This window comes from Asterias rubens, chromosome 2, assembly GCF_902459465.1.
Source record: "Asterias rubens chromosome 2, eAstRub1.3, whole genome shotgun sequence".
Lineage (NCBI taxonomy): Eukaryota > Metazoa > Echinodermata > Asteroidea > Forcipulatida > Asteriidae > Asterias > Asterias rubens.
In genome coordinates this window covers 14,647,502-14,664,307 of record NC_047063.1, presented here as the reverse complement: position 1 = coordinate 14,664,307, position 16,806 = coordinate 14,647,502, and the positions used below count along the sequence as shown (strand labels likewise).

The following is a 16,806-nucleotide window of genomic DNA, read 5'->3' as shown; positions in this document are numbered from 1 at the left end:
TCCCTTTAACAGCAAGAGGTGCGTTACCAAATTTAACTTAAAAATGCCGCTCCAATTTTTTTTTTTTATTTAAATCTGGTCTAGACTACAGTGGCTGCTCAGGGTGCCTTATCACCTTGTATATCCTTAATAAGGTGCTACGTATATCAGTCTCATTAAACTCAAAACAAAATTGTCAAAAATCTTTCTTAAAAATGATCCTCTTTGTTCAAGTTCCTTGATTATCTTATTAGTACATGCACTGTATAAGACTTCAGAACTGTAATGTGTAGCACTGGACTTTAAGCCATTATGCACTTTTGGAACAGAAAAAAAGAAAAAAAAGTTTACAGACTTACAAATAACTTACAGGGTTTACAGAAGGTAATGGAAAAATACTTCGCTTGAAATATTATTCCATGAAATGCTTTACTTTTTGATAAAACATTAAAACAATTATCAATTCTCGATATTGAGAATTACGGATTTATAGTAAACACATGTCATGACACGGCGAAATGTGCAGAAACAAGGGTGGGTTTTCCAGTTATTTTCTCCCGACTCCGATGACCGATTGAGCCTAAATTTTCACAGGTTTGTTATTTTATATATAAGCTGTGATACTCGAAGTGTGGGCCTTGGACAACAATGTTTACCGAAAGTGTCCACTGGCTTTAATATATTATTACACAATGCATATATCTACCTGAGTTAAGTGAAATTTAGGTTGAGTTAGACACAAAGTTATGTACTGGTCGCTAAGCAGGATATTCTGCAAATAACATGTAAACATCAATTTACAAGTGGATGAACAACAAAGAAGATATAGAAATGTGTGACTTTTTTGTCTCACTAGGTGGCAGCAGATAACCTACCGTTGATTTCACCAAACCTTTCCTTACTTAGGATTAATCTTAGGACTACGGACGAGTTAAGTTCCGTGTCCGAAGGCGTACATGTAGGACGAATTGAACCCATCCTAAGTTAAGTTGGGTTACTCATCCTAACTCGAGATAGGATTAATCCTAGTGTTTCGTGAAAACGGCTGCATGTACCCTTTCTTCCCTGACATGAGTGAATGCTCAGAACTTAATGATCAAGTGAGGTTTGCAGAGACACAATGAACATAGTCTCTCTTTATAAGTCGTGGTGGTTTTGAGAAGAGTGGTTTAAAGGCAGTGGACACTATTGGTAATTACTCAAAATAATCATTAGCATAAAACCTTACTTGGTGACGAGTAATGGGGAGAGGTTGATGGTATAAAACAGTGTGAGAAACGGCTCCCTCTGAAGTGCCATAGTTTTCGAGAAGGAAGTAATTTTCCACGAATTTGATTTTGAGACCTCAGATTTAGAACTTGAGGTCTCAAAATCAACCATCTAAACGCACACAACTTCGTGTGACAAGGGTTATTTTTCTTTCATTATTATCTCGCAACTCTGACCGATTGAGCTCAAATTTTCACATGTTTGTTATTTTATGCATATGTTGAGATACACCAACTGTGAAGGCTAGTCTTTGACAATTACCAATAGTGTCCACTGCCTTTAACAACTCAACATTTTGATTGAAACTTTGCATGGTGGGACCGAATACAGTCAATTGAGGTTTGCCGAGACACCATGTACAATAATCTCTCTTTATGAGTTTTTGAGAAGAAGTGGTGTGTTTGACAACTCAACATTTCGATAAGTGTGGTAAGCCTACCCGCTAGTTAACTTCATTGTCAGTACTTATAAGCCTCTAGCTACCAGGCAATCTCGGTAGGCTAGTTGGTAAGACCCTGCTCCAGAATTGCAAGGGTCGAATCCCACCCGAGTATTATGCCTGTGATATTTTTGTCACAGGACTCGGGGAAGTACTAAGTATACAGTGCTAGCACACATTGGTGTATGGGTAAAAACCAAAATAAATATTTTTTATCCCCAATGCAAATTTAACATCAATTCTATAAGTACTTGTTTTTGTTTTTCTTGTGAGGCGCTGTGTTAATTGTAGAGCGCCATAGAAACGTTTACTATTATTATTATTATCATTAGGGCAGACAGGTTGGCTCAGTGTTTTTTTTCCCCCTGCCTTTCAACTCTATGGACCACAGGTTTCAGCCCAGACCAGTCCCTTGAATGTTGATTAGGTTTTTCAGTCCCTACCTAGCTTAGTGGGTTTTCCCTTAGGGGGGGGGGGTTTCTTCCCATCATCTGAAACTTCTCACAAAAAGTTGGTGTGATGTTTCCATTGAGACGCTTTGCTGAATAATAATTCAGATTGAGATTCAGATCATGCAGCAGCAGAGTACAGCATTCTCCTGCAGATGATCACAGCATACTGATTGAAACATTGAGCAGGTGTGGTCAACAGTATACCCTGCTCGTCTTCAGGAGAATCACAAGGACCACACCGACTGTTTTCAGAGCCAACGCTCCCTCAAAAGAGATCTTACACATGGTTGTACCCGGAAGTTTTACTTTTTAGTATTTATAGTAATTTCTTATTAATTTTTCACACCATACAAAGCTTCAAACACCAAGGCCCAATTTCATAGAGCTGCTTAGCACAACAATTTGCTAAGCATGACATTTCTTCCTTGATAAAAACAGGATTAACAACCAAACTTCCATTTGTTGCATATTGCTTGTTACTGGTATTCAGCTGTTGTTTGCTTATCCTGAAAATCACATGGAAATTTGGTTGGTAATCCTGCTTTCTATCAAGGAAGAAATTTCATGCTAAGCAAATTTTGTGCTTAGTAGCTCTATGACATTGGGCCCAGATCAATCTGTTGTAACCACAGGCACAGACTCACCTTGGGTCAAAGTGCGTTGCCCTGCAAATCCTGGTTGCATTGTTGGCGACCTCCTTCAGGTTATGGAATTGTGGGACACCCAAAATGGCTGCCCGCACCACTGCAGCATTGTCTGCAAGATGATCGCATGACTCTACGTCAAGATGATCATGTGATCTATCCCATAATCCTTGGGAGACTCCATGCGGGTCGCTGCTGAATTTTGCATTGGAGAGCACCTGGAGGTTAGAGGAAAAAATAAATGTTGGAGTTTATTTAAAGGCACTGGACACCTTTGGTAATCGTCAAGGACCAGTCTTCTCACTTGGTGTACATGTATGCCAACGATCGCATAAAATAACAAATCTGGGAAAATTTTGACTCAAATTGGTAATCTAAGTTGCAAGAGAATAATGAAAGATAAAACAGCCTTGTTGCAAAAATTTTTGTGCTTGCAGATGCCTAATAAAAAGATTCAGGCCCGAAGTCTTTGAATAATATTTGAGTGAGAAAACCACACGTTACTTCAGAGGGAGCCGTTTCTCACAAAGTTCTGTATAACCTGTATAATTGCTACTCCCGGGCCCCAAGGGAAAACACCCTTAGGACCAGCTCTTAGGACCTATAAATCAACACAACTTTCTCACGATTCACATTCACGGATGTACGTGCATCTAAACCACTCTAACATATACAGAGTAATCCACATGCATCAGTAGGAGAAGTTAACATTCCATGCCAATACCAGGCACTTCCTGGTACAACTCCCAAAGCTGGCTGCAATCGCAGGCCTGGGATAGCATCTTTGAGAGGTTAAAAGCCTTTTCATTTTGCAAATGGCACTTTCACCGGAAAATCTTTAAGTGTATGGGAAACCTTTGAAGGGGCATTAAAGACCAGGGGCAACAGAGGCCATGGCCACATGGGCTATGTGTAATGCCAGGCCGGCAGATGAGAATAATTAGTAGTATACATAGGAGAAGCAGCATCAGTAGACTCACTCAAGATTATATTAGGCTAGTCAATCCAAATGACGACTTTCTAAGTGACCGCTAAATTTTGTCTACTTGCCACATCACACCTGCAACGTATACCCCATGTAGATCCTGTGAGGAGTTTGTTGCAGTACTTGACAGATACAGACACAGATACGTGGCTTTAAACAGGGAAATTGATCTTTAAAACTGAACAAGTTCTACTCATGAGTTCCAGACTTTCAAAAGGGGAGGCCACCGCTAAATTTTGTCTACTTGCCACATCACACCTGCAACTTATACCCCATGTAGATCCTGTGAGGAGTTTGTTGCAGTACTTGACAGATACAGACACAGATACGTGGCTTTAAACAGGGAAATTGATCTTTAACACTGAACAAGTTCTACTCATGAGTTCCAGTTAAAGAGTGATGACGTATGAATAAGTTTTGTGGCTTTACAGGGTGTAACTGTGCTTATCATAAATCCATGTTGTCATTAATAATACTCCACAAGTATTATTAAAAAAACCTTTCAAATAATACATAATTAGGGCCTATTAAATGAAAGTACATGTACATGTAGCTATAAACCATCACATAGATTTTGAAAAACAACAGTCACATTGATATTTCAGTCTGATGTTTTTGAATTCTGATACAATTTAATTATTTTTGAGACCTGCCTGATTTTGACATCACATTTGGTCCGTCACACTTTGTCGTCACACTTTGTCTGTTGCAAAATTGGAAATCATCTATTGTGCATTGTACTCCGGATTCATGAACTAAATCCAAATACTACTACTAAACTTCTCACTAACTTAATAAAAACCTTCAATCAAATTATCAAGTGTTCACTTTGAGAAACCTAGTTGAAAACAATCTAACATTTGGAAGGAAACATTAACATTATCTCCAGTTTTGTTTAGGTCAAGGCCCGCTTTTTAAAGTATCTCCGTCATGTATTACTGTGTACCTTTTTCTGCTTGTTAGGCTTTTTATAGTTGTTCAGTGATTTGTATGATCTTTTGTGCTGTTTTAAATTTTTTTTATTGCCCTTTCTTGCTTTAATATTTTCCTGGCTGTTCTGGGATTTGGGAGACAATAGCCTTTTGGCAACAGTAACATTTTTAACTGTTGCTCTCCTGGGCATCCCACTGTTGTTTATCTTAAGTTTTTAATATATTTTTAATGTGTGTACATGTACTTGTGAATGTTTTGCCTGAATAAATATTATTATTATTATTATTACTCCTATAGTAGGTTTGTGTCAATGATTATGTACATGTATGTATTATACATGTATGTTACACACGGTGAAAGGGGGTGTTTTTCGTTTCAATATATTCCATTTTGACAGAACTTATATTAGCACCGAGCTGGCGACGAACCAGACGGAGGCAGTCTTGCTGTCTGTCTGAACGAATCTAAATAAAATAAAAACCTACCACGCACCTTCAGCTCGTATTCATTCTCCTGTGCATTACAGTTCATATATATACCAGCCGTCTGGAGACCCTGTGCATCTCAAACAAGTCTTTATCCCCGATGCAAATTTCCATCTATCAACAATTTTATCTTATAATCTTTTGGTGAAATTCGATGAATAAATGAAAAAGTAAGCCACCAGTTAACCTTGGAACGGGGTGAAAATAACCATGTCTGTATTTTATGTTTGATATGAGAGCGGGTTGGTTGGGGGGGGGGGGGAGAAGTAGTTCATAATCCCTTCCTAATACGCCCATCTCCGCTAAAAGCTGTTCCATCAAATATTGAGCACATTAGTGGATTAAGTATTGTTTGTTTTCAAGTTCGAATAACTTCGAAGTCAGAGTATTGCTCTCAGGCTAAATTGTAAACAAGTTGTTAATGGCCTGTGGCGGTGAGATAGTCAAGTCGTGGTGGTTGCTAAAATGATTCAGGTTTCCGCAATCAAATACTGCTCTCGTGAGATCACTGATCTCAGGCGAACTGCTGGCTGTCGACAAGGACCGTAGTCAGGAGAGCAGTAGTCTCGCGGGGGCCAGCTTAAGACTTAAGACGAAACAAACATTGACTTTGCAAGAATGAAACAATTCCAGCTTGACATATATCATGTAAATTCTGGTGAACGAGGGCGCTATTCATACTCAACAGAGACCAGAGCAGAAAGAAACAAAGATAAACCAGGCCTGATGCTTCACATGGGGGCAACTGTCTCCTTTGCTTCTGTGTTTCTGATCAGCAGAGTATGGGTTCGAATCCCCAGCCGTGACACTTGTCTCCTTAATCTAGACACATAACCATTGCTTTGTTCTTCGGATGGGACATAAAGCCGTTGGTCCCATGTGTTGTGTAACGCATGTAAAAGAACCCAGTGCACTTATCACAAAAGAGAAGGGGTTCACCCCGGTATTCCTGGATGTGGCTGCTGTATGTGCCGTAGCACCTTGTAAACCCTTAGAAGGTGCTAAATAATTGGGTCTTAGGATTCATCACTGCAATAGCATATCTTTCTGAAAGTTTGTATATACTCAGCGCCTTGAGTACCTTGTTTGTAGATACGTGCGCTATATAACACTTTAATATTATTATTTTCTTGGTGCCCTTTGAACTGTTCCAATAAAAATTAACATTTTCCTCACAGAGGCGACCTTTCAGGCAGTGGACACTATTGGTAATTACTCAAAATAATTATTAGCATAAAATCTTTCTTGGTGACGAGTGATGGGGAGAGGTTGATGGTATGAAACATCGTGAGAAACAGCTCGCTCTGAAGTGCCATAGTTTTTGAGAAAGAAGTAACTTTCTACAAATTTGATTTCGAGACCTCATATTTAGAACTTGAGGTCTCGAACTTCGTGAGACAAGGGTGTTTTTTTCTTTGATTATTATCTCGCAAGTTCAAGGACCGATTAAGCTCAAATTTTCACAGTTTTTTTTATGCATATATGTTAAAATACACCAACTGTGAAGGCTAGTCTTTGACAATTACCAATAGTGTCCACTGCCTTTAACAGAAGAGAAAATGCCTTGGTGCCCTACTGCCCTTGCCCTTTTTAAAAAGAGGCATCAGACCAGCCTGATCCTGTTTAGTTCTTACTCACTACATCTTGTTTAGCTTCCATCTTAGAAATAATTGAGTTGTAATAACTAGCGGGAAAGTCCCACTAGTTGAGTTAATTTTAAAGGCACTGGAAACATTTGAAAGACCAGTGTGCTCACTTGGTGTATCCCAACATAAATATCAAATCTGTGAAAATTTGGGTTCAATTGGTCATCGAAGTTGCAAGAAAATAAAGAAAGAAAAAAAAGAAGCTTGTCCCACAACGTTGTGCACTTTCAGATGCCTACAAAAGGCTTCATACAGGCCTTAAGTGTTTCATTGGATTCAAATTTTTGCGGTGAGAACATCTCCATCTTTCCCAAACACTGTTACTTCAGAGGGAGTTGTTCTTTCTCACCATGTTTGATACCACCAACAGCTTTTTATATGTTTTAACTTCTTACCAAAAGTGTCCAGTGCCCTTTAAATAAGACGGTCAGTGCACCTAATAATCTAGACATGCAAAGTATTATGTACAGACAGTAGTCCTTATACCATTTCATCCCTGGCCTCTGCATAGTGCACTGTCGACGACACGACTGTCCTGATATTGGGTTACACAATGACTACAAAAGTACCCCATTAGGCCCACTGATAATAAGATTCAATACAAAGCACAGCAGGGGTTGTTAGGGCATAACTGCTACTTTTTATATAAAAAGAAAAATGATCTCAGAATCAAGGTATATTTTACAAGCCAAGGTACAGTATGTCGGTGATGAGGACTACAAAACTTATGATTCTTAAAACTTACTGGAACTGCAGGGTATTATGGAAAATAAGGAATACTTTCCTGAAGACGATTTTTTGTGCATTCTTTGCAGACTTTATAAGATTGTGTCGGTTCAAATCCCAACCTAGTATTATGGCCGTCAGGAAAGTATACCGTGCTCAATACACAGTGGTGTATGGGTGAAACCAAAATAATATTTTTTATCACTGATGAAAAATTAACAAGGAAATTGTTGTGGCACCCGATGCTATTCCTGTGAATATATGGGACTCAAAATTGCCTCTATACATGTAGCCATCGACAAGATAGGCGGTATAGTGGTGCGACATCTGCTCTAGAATAGCAAAGGTCTTGGGCTTGAATCCCACTATATTAATATAATATGCCTGTTGATCTTTCCACAGGACTCATCAGGAAAGTAACGCGCATAAAGTGCTATACACACATCGGTAAAAGGGTACAAATATTATTCTAAATTCCTGATGCAAATAAACATGCATGTCAATCGGCTGATTTCCAGCATCAAATATCAGCATTTAAAATCTCCCGTTCAAGATTTTGATTGGGTTTTCGCCTTTCCTGTTTTCCTGTTCACACAAGAAAGCAGAGTATAATCGGCAGTGTTGTAGCTACTTAGACCAATTTTAGCGGTGGGCTATAAATCCAATTTAGTTTACCAACGGCGAGTGTTTCAACAAAATGATTCATGTTTAGCTATGGGGCCATCATTGCTGTTGTGCAATCTGGGGAAAATCTGTGCTGGGCAGCACCCAGTGTCATGTATATTGGTCAAAGTGCTGGGCGAAATTTGTTAGCTCTGGGCAGGCCCGCCCAGCACCGCCCACCGTGGCTACAATACTGATAACTGTTGCAAACCTGTGAAGGCAAACATTTTCTACCCACCTTAGCGATAGTATTGCTGAAGCCGTTAATCCCCTGCTTGTCTCCTAACTCTAGAAAGCCATGCTGGGTCCAATGTTGAAGCCTTTTTGCAAAATCCAACTCGTCAACAACCCCTGCCCAGTGGAGTATAGAGTCCAACACCAAAACCTGAACAAATGGAAAAACCGGTGGAGTTAAAGGTACAGTGTATGTGACATCTTGGTTTAATGTTGGAGTAAATTCAACCCCATCAACTTGTTCTCAGAAAACCTGTATCAACCTTCAAAAATATAATAACATAATACTGAAGTCTTATAAAGCGCACGTATCTACCAACCAAGCTACTCACGGCGCTTACAGAAAGAGTGGTTATTTAAGTTATGAATTCTGATACCAAATATGTAGCATTTTATAAGGGTTTACAAGGTCACATAGGTACTACGGCGCATACAGCAACCACAGCCAGGAACACAGGGGCGCCACCTTCTCTTTTTGATAAGTGCACTGTTTTTTTTGTACATGCGTTACACAACACATGGGACCAACGGCTTTACGTCCCATCCGAAGGACGAAGTGTCTTGCTTTAAGGACACAAGTGTCACGGTTGGGGATTCGAACCCACACGCTGCTGATCAGAAACACTGGAGTTTGAATTTGGTGCTCTTTACCGCTTGGCCACGACACTTTCACTTCCATATAATAACATGGCATGTCCTGGTCAAGCGGTCTACTCCACCGGACCCAAGCTCTGGTGTTGTCAGCAGCAGAGTGAAGGTTCGATACCTGCACCCAATTTGATGGATCTGCTTTAGCACAGAAATAAGCTAAGCAAAACAAAATTATGCTTAACCGAATAAGGTTACCAGACAGAAATACCAGATCACACGTACAGTTTTGGACCGGTGCCCTGCTCATTAAAATTGTGCTCAGGTTATGACACATGCTCAGGTTATGACACATGCACCCTTGAGCAAGGCACTTAACCATAATTGCTCCCTTAAAAGTTGGGAAGGTACTGCATTCAAACAATCTTTTTTAACAACTAACCATTTGATCAAATGCCGTTGTCCAATCTCCCTTCTCCCACTGCAACCTGTACTTATCGATGATGATGTCTTGGTAGGAAAGAGCGCCCTCATCGTAATGAAAGCAGCATTCGTCTGCGCTCATCTGAGCTGTACTGAGGCCGAGGGCGTCACCGATAGCTGCTCCATACAACAAACCTGAACGAGAAAAGAAGACACGATTGGAAATTTGTAATTCGGGCAACATTTGTGACACAAAAAAGCTAAAGGAGTCAATTGTCGGAATACCCTTACTCGCTACAGTGAACGAGCCTTCTCTGTTTGTTCCCCCAAACTTTGGAACAATCTCCCTGTCATCATCTGCAATTCCCCCGACAGTGAACACGTTCAAAACTAGATTGAAAAATTACCAATTTAACTCATGATTGCTCTTTTTTCCCTTTTTCTTCTATTTTTTTTTGTAAAGCGCTTAGAAACACTATGTATGAAGCGCTATATAGATTTTGAACATTATTATTATTATTTACACCATTACAAATAAACAAGCCAAAACAGGCTGAAATTTTCCATGAAACTTTTGATTGTAAACTTAAATTCCAAAAAGTATCTTATTAGATATTGACGACTTCCTTCCTGATAAATAACATCAGACATGGGTTCAAATTAGCATTGAAAGAAAACATGCCGATGTGAGTTGAACAATTTAAACAACTCAACTTTAAACTCCTTCATCTCAGTTTCATTCTCTCACATTTCTTTGTGTTTCTACTTTCACAACTTTTGAACCAAAGTGGTAACAACATGGGGGTCTTTACAGCACTAAAGTATGGATAAAATGAATAAATGAACGAATGAAATATTAAACATGTCCTGAGTCCACAAACAATTTTTTACTTGATAGCATCACATTTATTGAATGGAATAAATATTGAAAACCAATCCATTGTAAATGCTGTGTAGACCCACATGTAGGGCCTACTAGTTTTTTTTTCTTGCTATATTACTGGAATGCAAGTTGATCAACCATTTGAAACTTCATTGCACATGTACAGGTTGTGTATGGTGACATAACTGCGGACAGAAATGCACCAACCAAATGGTATCAGCTTGCAAGTGTATGAACCAAAAATTCAAACCATATTGGATGATATTAAAGGCACTGGACACTTTTGCAATAACGAGCAATGGAGAGCTGTTGAATGGTAAAAACGTTGTGAGAAACAGCTCCCTGTGAAAAAAGTTTTGGAGAAAGAGGTACTTCCTCACTCAAATATTTAAAGACCTCAGCCCTGAAGCCTTTTAATTTGCATCATTCTTAAAGCACACCAATTTGTGCAATACGTTTTTTTGTCTCTCTTTCATTATTCTCTTGCAAATTACATGACCAATTAAGTCGAAATATTCAAACATTTGTTATTTTTATGCATATGTTGGGACACACCAAGTGAGAATACTGGTCTTGTACAATTACCAAAGGTGTCCAGTGCCTTAAAATAGTAAGACAGTGGGAGGGAAAAAGCATGGTTTTCATCTTTCCTCACCAACAATCTTGTCTTTAAGTTCATCAGCCTCGAGTGTTGTTGCATCCAATGGAGGTCGTAAGGGCGTTCGTATTCTACTGGTTGTATTCGTTGTTTCTGTTTGCTGCTGAAGGTACTGTGCTCTTGCTGAGTGGGGGTTGGAGACGGCGGACTGTAAAACATCACCTGCAATGTTAACAGCAATAGGTTGGTGACTGTGGTTCACCTGTAATGTTTAGAGCAATTCGTTGGTGACTAATAAAGACGATGGACACTATTGCATTGGTAATTAATTGTCAAGACCAGTCTTCTCACTGGGTGTATCTCAACATATGCATAAAATAACAAACCTGTGAAAACTTGAGCTCAATTGGTCGTCGAAGTTGCAAGATAATAATGAAAGAAAAAACCACCTTGTCACACGAAGTTGTGTGCTTTGGAATGCTTGATTTTAAGACCTCAAACTCTAATTCTGAGGTCTCAAAATCAAATTTGTGGAAATTATTTCTTTCTCAAAACCTACGTTACTTTAGAGGGGGACAGTTCTCACATTGTTTATACCTTTACTATCAACAGCTCTCCATTACTTGTTACCAAGTAAGGTTTTATGCTAATAATTATTTTGAGTACATACCAATAGTGTCCACTGCCTTTAACATGGGCAGTATTAAAAATTAAAAAATTATTGGTAAATTTTATCAACATTATCGCATTGTGACCAAAGGGTCTAATTGGAGAACAATTAAACAATATTTATAAAATGGAAACTACCCAGTAAACTGGTAAAAGGGAGCTTATTTAAGTAGATGGAGATGTTGAAAGGAAAATTCTAACACACTTGATTGAGGTTATTTTAGGAGGACCAAGAAAAGATGGACCAGATACGGCATTTTACACACCTCTTGCTCTCTTGAAGATGTTTCCATGTTCGGTCGCTTCCGGTGTGAAACCATTTCTACATTGTTTCTTTAAGAATCTCAAGATGGCGTCTGATCCTTCATTGCATATCGACTGCAGTGGAACGACACATCGATTATTCACCGCTAAGATCACTCTGAGACTCCCCGACTGACCGAAGGAGGGCGGTACGACAGTCAGAAAGTTATCGCTGACGTTCAGCTTTGTTAACGACTCCATGTTCCCCATTGTCTCCGGTAGCATCTCCAGTGCATTATGGGATACATCCAGCCTCTGCAGCTTTACGAGATGCACAAATGACTCCGGTAGCGTCTGCAATTGGTTGTGGTGTATGAGCAGTGTCTTGAGATGGAAGAGCAGGGCAAAGCTTTCCGGGAGGGCGACAAGGCGATTGTGGCTGAGGTTCAGATGGGACAGATGGGGGACACGCATGGGAAGCTCGGCTGGTAACCTGTAGAGCAGATTGAAGGAGGCATCTAAGTGCTCATAAAGAGAGATGGAATCCACCAACTCCCAGGGAAGCTCGGTCAGGGCACCAGGTATGTCATCATTGCCATCCACATGCTATGGAAAAGAAAAACAAAACAAACCAAACCACTGTTATTTCAATATGAAGATATCTTTCAAACTTTAATCAATTAATAAACCACACAGGAAACTGACTGGGTAAATTTTAAATGATTGGGGGTAGAACAAATTCGAGTGTTTAAGATTCGATATAGCAAGCGCACTGCTATAAACCACTTTTGGAAATCGGTGCGGCAGAGGCACTTGTCCCTACCACTTTGGTACATGTAGCATATGAGTGGTTTTCCAACCACTCTCTTACGATCCCCAGGAAAAATATGTGCATTTCAAATGTCCTTTGCTTTACTCTCAAGTAATACACCAATCTGGGTGCGGAGTCTCCAGTGCCTAGATTATGCACAAAGACACCGCACTTGTTAAATTTTGTCAATAGAGGGCGTTACCAATTTTGTTTTGTCAGAATTGGTATGTAGGCAAATCGCTCAGGAGAGTAATAAAGGAGAGCTGCAATTTCTCCGAACTAACCTTCTGATATTGCTTCTGCGTAATCTTCCTGGTCAGCTTGAGTTGCCTCCTCTCATCTGGTCGGACAGGAGGTAGGTCGTGAGTCTCCACATTTCCCATGATGCTCCACATACACTGTCACAAATTGTTCTTCCCGCTTGCATTGCTTGTAGAAAATATCAAATTATGGAATTATAGCAGCAGGACTAAAAAAGTAAATGCTCACGTTCGTGATGATGACTGAAACTCTCTGGAAAATAAAATGACAGAAAGTAAAGTTACTGGACTGGTAATTGTGACATGAAAACGGTTAGATCAGTTTCATTCTAGGGCTGTAGGGTGTCAAACTGAAAACACTACTGACAAGTTAGGCCAAAAAATATAAAAAAATACCAGGTGATCGTCCCCTCCCTCATCTTTTTTTGAGGCCGCATCCTTTTTGAACTTTTTTAAAATTTTTGTTTTCAAACAGACAAATTTTCTGTGTATTTCTCATTAAACTTACTAATCATTTAAGAACTTGTAAATGCATTTAAAGTAAGTGGTGACTATAAAGTAAAGAATTGGTGGCCAGTTTGAAATTAAAACGCTTGGCGGACACCCCGGACGATCAATTGGTATTTTTTTTTACTTTAGGCCTTACTATACAGATTTACACATGGTTGTACCCAGAAAAGCCACTTCTCCATAGAAAATGAGCCCTATATTATTTATAATCATACAACAAAAGATCTGTTGAAACATAAACTGTTTCATAAACTTTCATAATACAAAACCAGGACAGACGGATTTTGTTGAATGAATCCACCGACATGACTTCTTCCATATGGAGCTACTTCAGCTGCTGGGGGTGTGCGGGGAAAGGTTTAAACTGGGTATAAACAAAAGAGGACAGCAGGGTCCCCCAGTTGGCAGTTAGTTGGAAAGCTTGTACAAAATCAATGGGAGCTGTTGCCTCACAGTGAGTTAGAGTACAAACAAAAGAGGAACAATCAAGAGGTCCCTGATTGCAGGTATTATTATTATTATTATTATTTTATTTGCCATAACAGTACAAAACAAAATACAAGACAATACACCCCGAGATGGGCAAGGGACAACAAAAGCAAATACAGACTATGATCCGTAAATCTGTTGCCCCAAACTTGCGGTGTGTTTATATGGGGGGGGGGGGAGGGGGTCAGTCCACCCACATGGAGAATGTATGTTGCCAAATTGTCATGACTCGGGCACGGTTATGACTAGAGCCTTTTGTGTAGTGGCAATTGAGTCGGCAGTGCTCAATTATACAATAGTAGTTTATGGTGCTAGTGGGTTTCCGAAACTTCGTATCTTTGGCCACTTCGAACCCTGGACACTTTGTACTTCTGGGACATTTCGTACCAAAGCCAAACTGGTCACTTCATACCATGGGCAGGGTACAAGGTGACTATCAGCTGAGTCACTTCGTACCTTCAGCTGAGTCCCTTGGTACCTTCATAATGTGTATTCCTTTAAACAGTTAAAGGGAAGGTACACGTTTGGTAATTACTCAAAACAAATATTAACTTTAAAACTGACTTGGTAACGAGCATTGGAGAGCTGTTGATAGTATCAAACATTGTGGGAAACGACTCCCTCTGAAGTAACGTAGTTTTTGAGAAAGAGGTAATTTCTCACTTACATAAAAAAAGACTTCTAGCTAGAAGTCTTTTATTCTTATTTATAATATAGTTTTTTCTTTCATCATTTTATCGCAACATCGATGACTGATTGAGCCCAAATTTTCACAGGTATGTTATTTAATGGCTATGATGGGATACACCAAGTGAGAAGACTGGTCTTTGACAATAACCAAAAGTGTACCTTCCCTTTAATAAGTTAATGTTTGTTGAGATACAAACCAAATAATACTTAATATATTGAAATTTTTTGATTAATTACGTGAATGTCCATCTTCTGCCCATATTTTTTGTTAATGTTTTAAAGTCAAACAATCAAGCAATTGTCAAAATGGCTACTTGGTCCCAACAAAATAATAATAATTTTTTTAATTTGCTTTTATTTCAAAATCATCTGATCACAAAATAATCATAAATGATGCAGAAATCCCGATTTAGTACAAGGTACAAAGTGTCTCGTAAGAACGTACGAAGTGTTTTGTAAAAAGGTACAAAGTTTCCAAGGTAAGACAGTACAAAGTGTCCTAAGTCAATTGTGTCCAGACTCCAGGGTTCGCAGTGGCAACAAAAGTACGAAAAGTCCTGACACCATGCTAGTTATGGCATGAATAGTAGTACCATACCGTCCATGGAGCAATAAACTTGGGAAAAGTTTCCGTATGGCGCCACCACTTTTTCACTCGATATGAAATAATATTTTTTAACCTCAAAATGAGATCCCTTTTTGTAAAAATAAGTGAAAAAGTGGTGGCGCCATACAGAAAGTTATCCTAAACTTGCTCCATAGTACAGTACTCCATCCCCTCTGAGAGTGAGTGCTGGTGCCAGAGTCACAACAGTTAGTTTGGGTCTAGGCCTGGGGGTGTGGTGGGCACTGACTCGAGAGGAGTCGATTCAGGGTTCGTTAGCTAAACCGCCTGCACGCCTGCTGATGAGGCTCCAACACGAGCCGTTCAGTTCAGCATGGTTCAGCATACGTGGCAGTCTAGAAATGTAGTATTGTGTTAAACTAACTAAATAATAACAATAAAGATTGAAGACCTGCATATTACCATGATGATTTCGTCTACCAGATATTTTAGAGTGTTAGTGTATGCCGTGATGGGAGTTCGAAGGGGGTGTTCGAGATTCGAGAATGCCTGGTGGTTCAAAAGAGTGACAAGAAATTCATGAGCACCACCAAAAACTTCGCTTTCACTATTTTTATTCCTAAAATTTAAAAGTTTCCTAAACCAGTTGTTTCGCTACTGTCAGCTCCTCCGGACGGAACAACATTTCTAGCTTTCCTCTGTCAATCCGGTACATACGTTCTAGTTTAGTAACTATGAAAAATGTTGGCGTCAACGTACCTTTTCGTCGTGTAAATTATGACATTTCCATGTTGTTTTGTTGGTGTTCGCACAGTCTGCACATTGCACTCTCGAGCTCCAGCAGCAGGCAACAAAACGCAAGGTTTAGCAGGGTGGCTAGAGCGCCCTCTGTTGTTGGACTTTGGCGCAGCCCTAAACTTGATGTTTTATTCGACTGAGAATTTTGCGGCCCAGCCGAGTCGAGTGTGGTGGTTAAAATTTGAACTCCGTTTCTTTTATGTCTTGGGAGTAATTGAGGTGTTTTTGGCAAATAAATGTTGATGTAATTTTTGTGCGAAAAAGTTGGAAATCCCAAGGTATTGCGAATCGGGCATGTCTCTCCTAATGTATACACAGAAATTTTGGACCCACTGCACCCGTCAAAACGCATAATGATAAAATTAATGTCCACCAAAAATCCAAAATGGCCGCAATTTGTAGCTCTCTAAGATTTGTTTTTAAATTTCACTGAAATCCAGATGGATTGGATGATGACGTTCATGTGAAAAATATACCGCGACAGACTACGGTAGGCTTAGGGCCTACTGCCTTCAGCTGAAACGTTTGAATGCCAATCCGTAACTCCACCTTGAACACTTTTATGTAATTAATTTCTTTACAGCCTTTTTTAAAACGAACAAATAATTCGGGCTTGTTATTATTTTCAAAACGGGTAGGCTGATGTGACACATATAGGCCGGTTTTTACATGCCAGATAACGTGAAATACTTTTGCGTGGGCCTCCACAAAGATAAACAAACTTTATGCCAAATAATTGTATTGAAACTCCATTTTGAAAAATTGGTGCACTTCCAGAACAGCAAAATCTTGGGGTCGGAACCGGTGTCGCATGCAATTAAGTC

General features: G+C 39.5%; 1 protein-coding gene across 4 annotated transcripts in view; it reads right to left on the bottom strand.

Moving 5' to 3' along the window:
* The window catches only part of LOC117306798, a 28,545-nt gene extending 12,526 nt beyond the window's left edge, over nucleotides 1–16,019 (bottom strand). For 3 of the 4 annotated variants that reach the window (XM_033791315.1, XM_033791314.1, XM_033791317.1), the window contains exons 1-7: nucleotides 15,944–16,019; nucleotides 12,955–13,183; nucleotides 11,883–12,465; nucleotides 11,005–11,169; nucleotides 9,486–9,661; nucleotides 8,460–8,606; nucleotides 2,784–3,001 (exon numbers count right to left, since the gene is read on the bottom strand). In XM_033791315.1, coding sequence (XP_033647206.1) covers nucleotides 2,784–3,001; nucleotides 8,460–8,606; nucleotides 9,486–9,661; nucleotides 11,005–11,169; nucleotides 11,883–12,465; nucleotides 12,955–13,065 — 1,400 coding nt within the window. In that variant the 5' untranslated portion in view covers nucleotides 13,066–13,183; nucleotides 15,944–16,019. The remainder of the gene's footprint in view (nucleotides 1–2,783; nucleotides 3,002–8,459; nucleotides 8,607–9,485; nucleotides 9,662–11,004; nucleotides 11,170–11,882; nucleotides 12,466–12,954; nucleotides 13,184–15,943) is intronic. The other variant, XM_033791316.1, reaches the window with a different exon arrangement.
* Nucleotides 16,020–16,806: the final 787 nt, after the last annotated feature.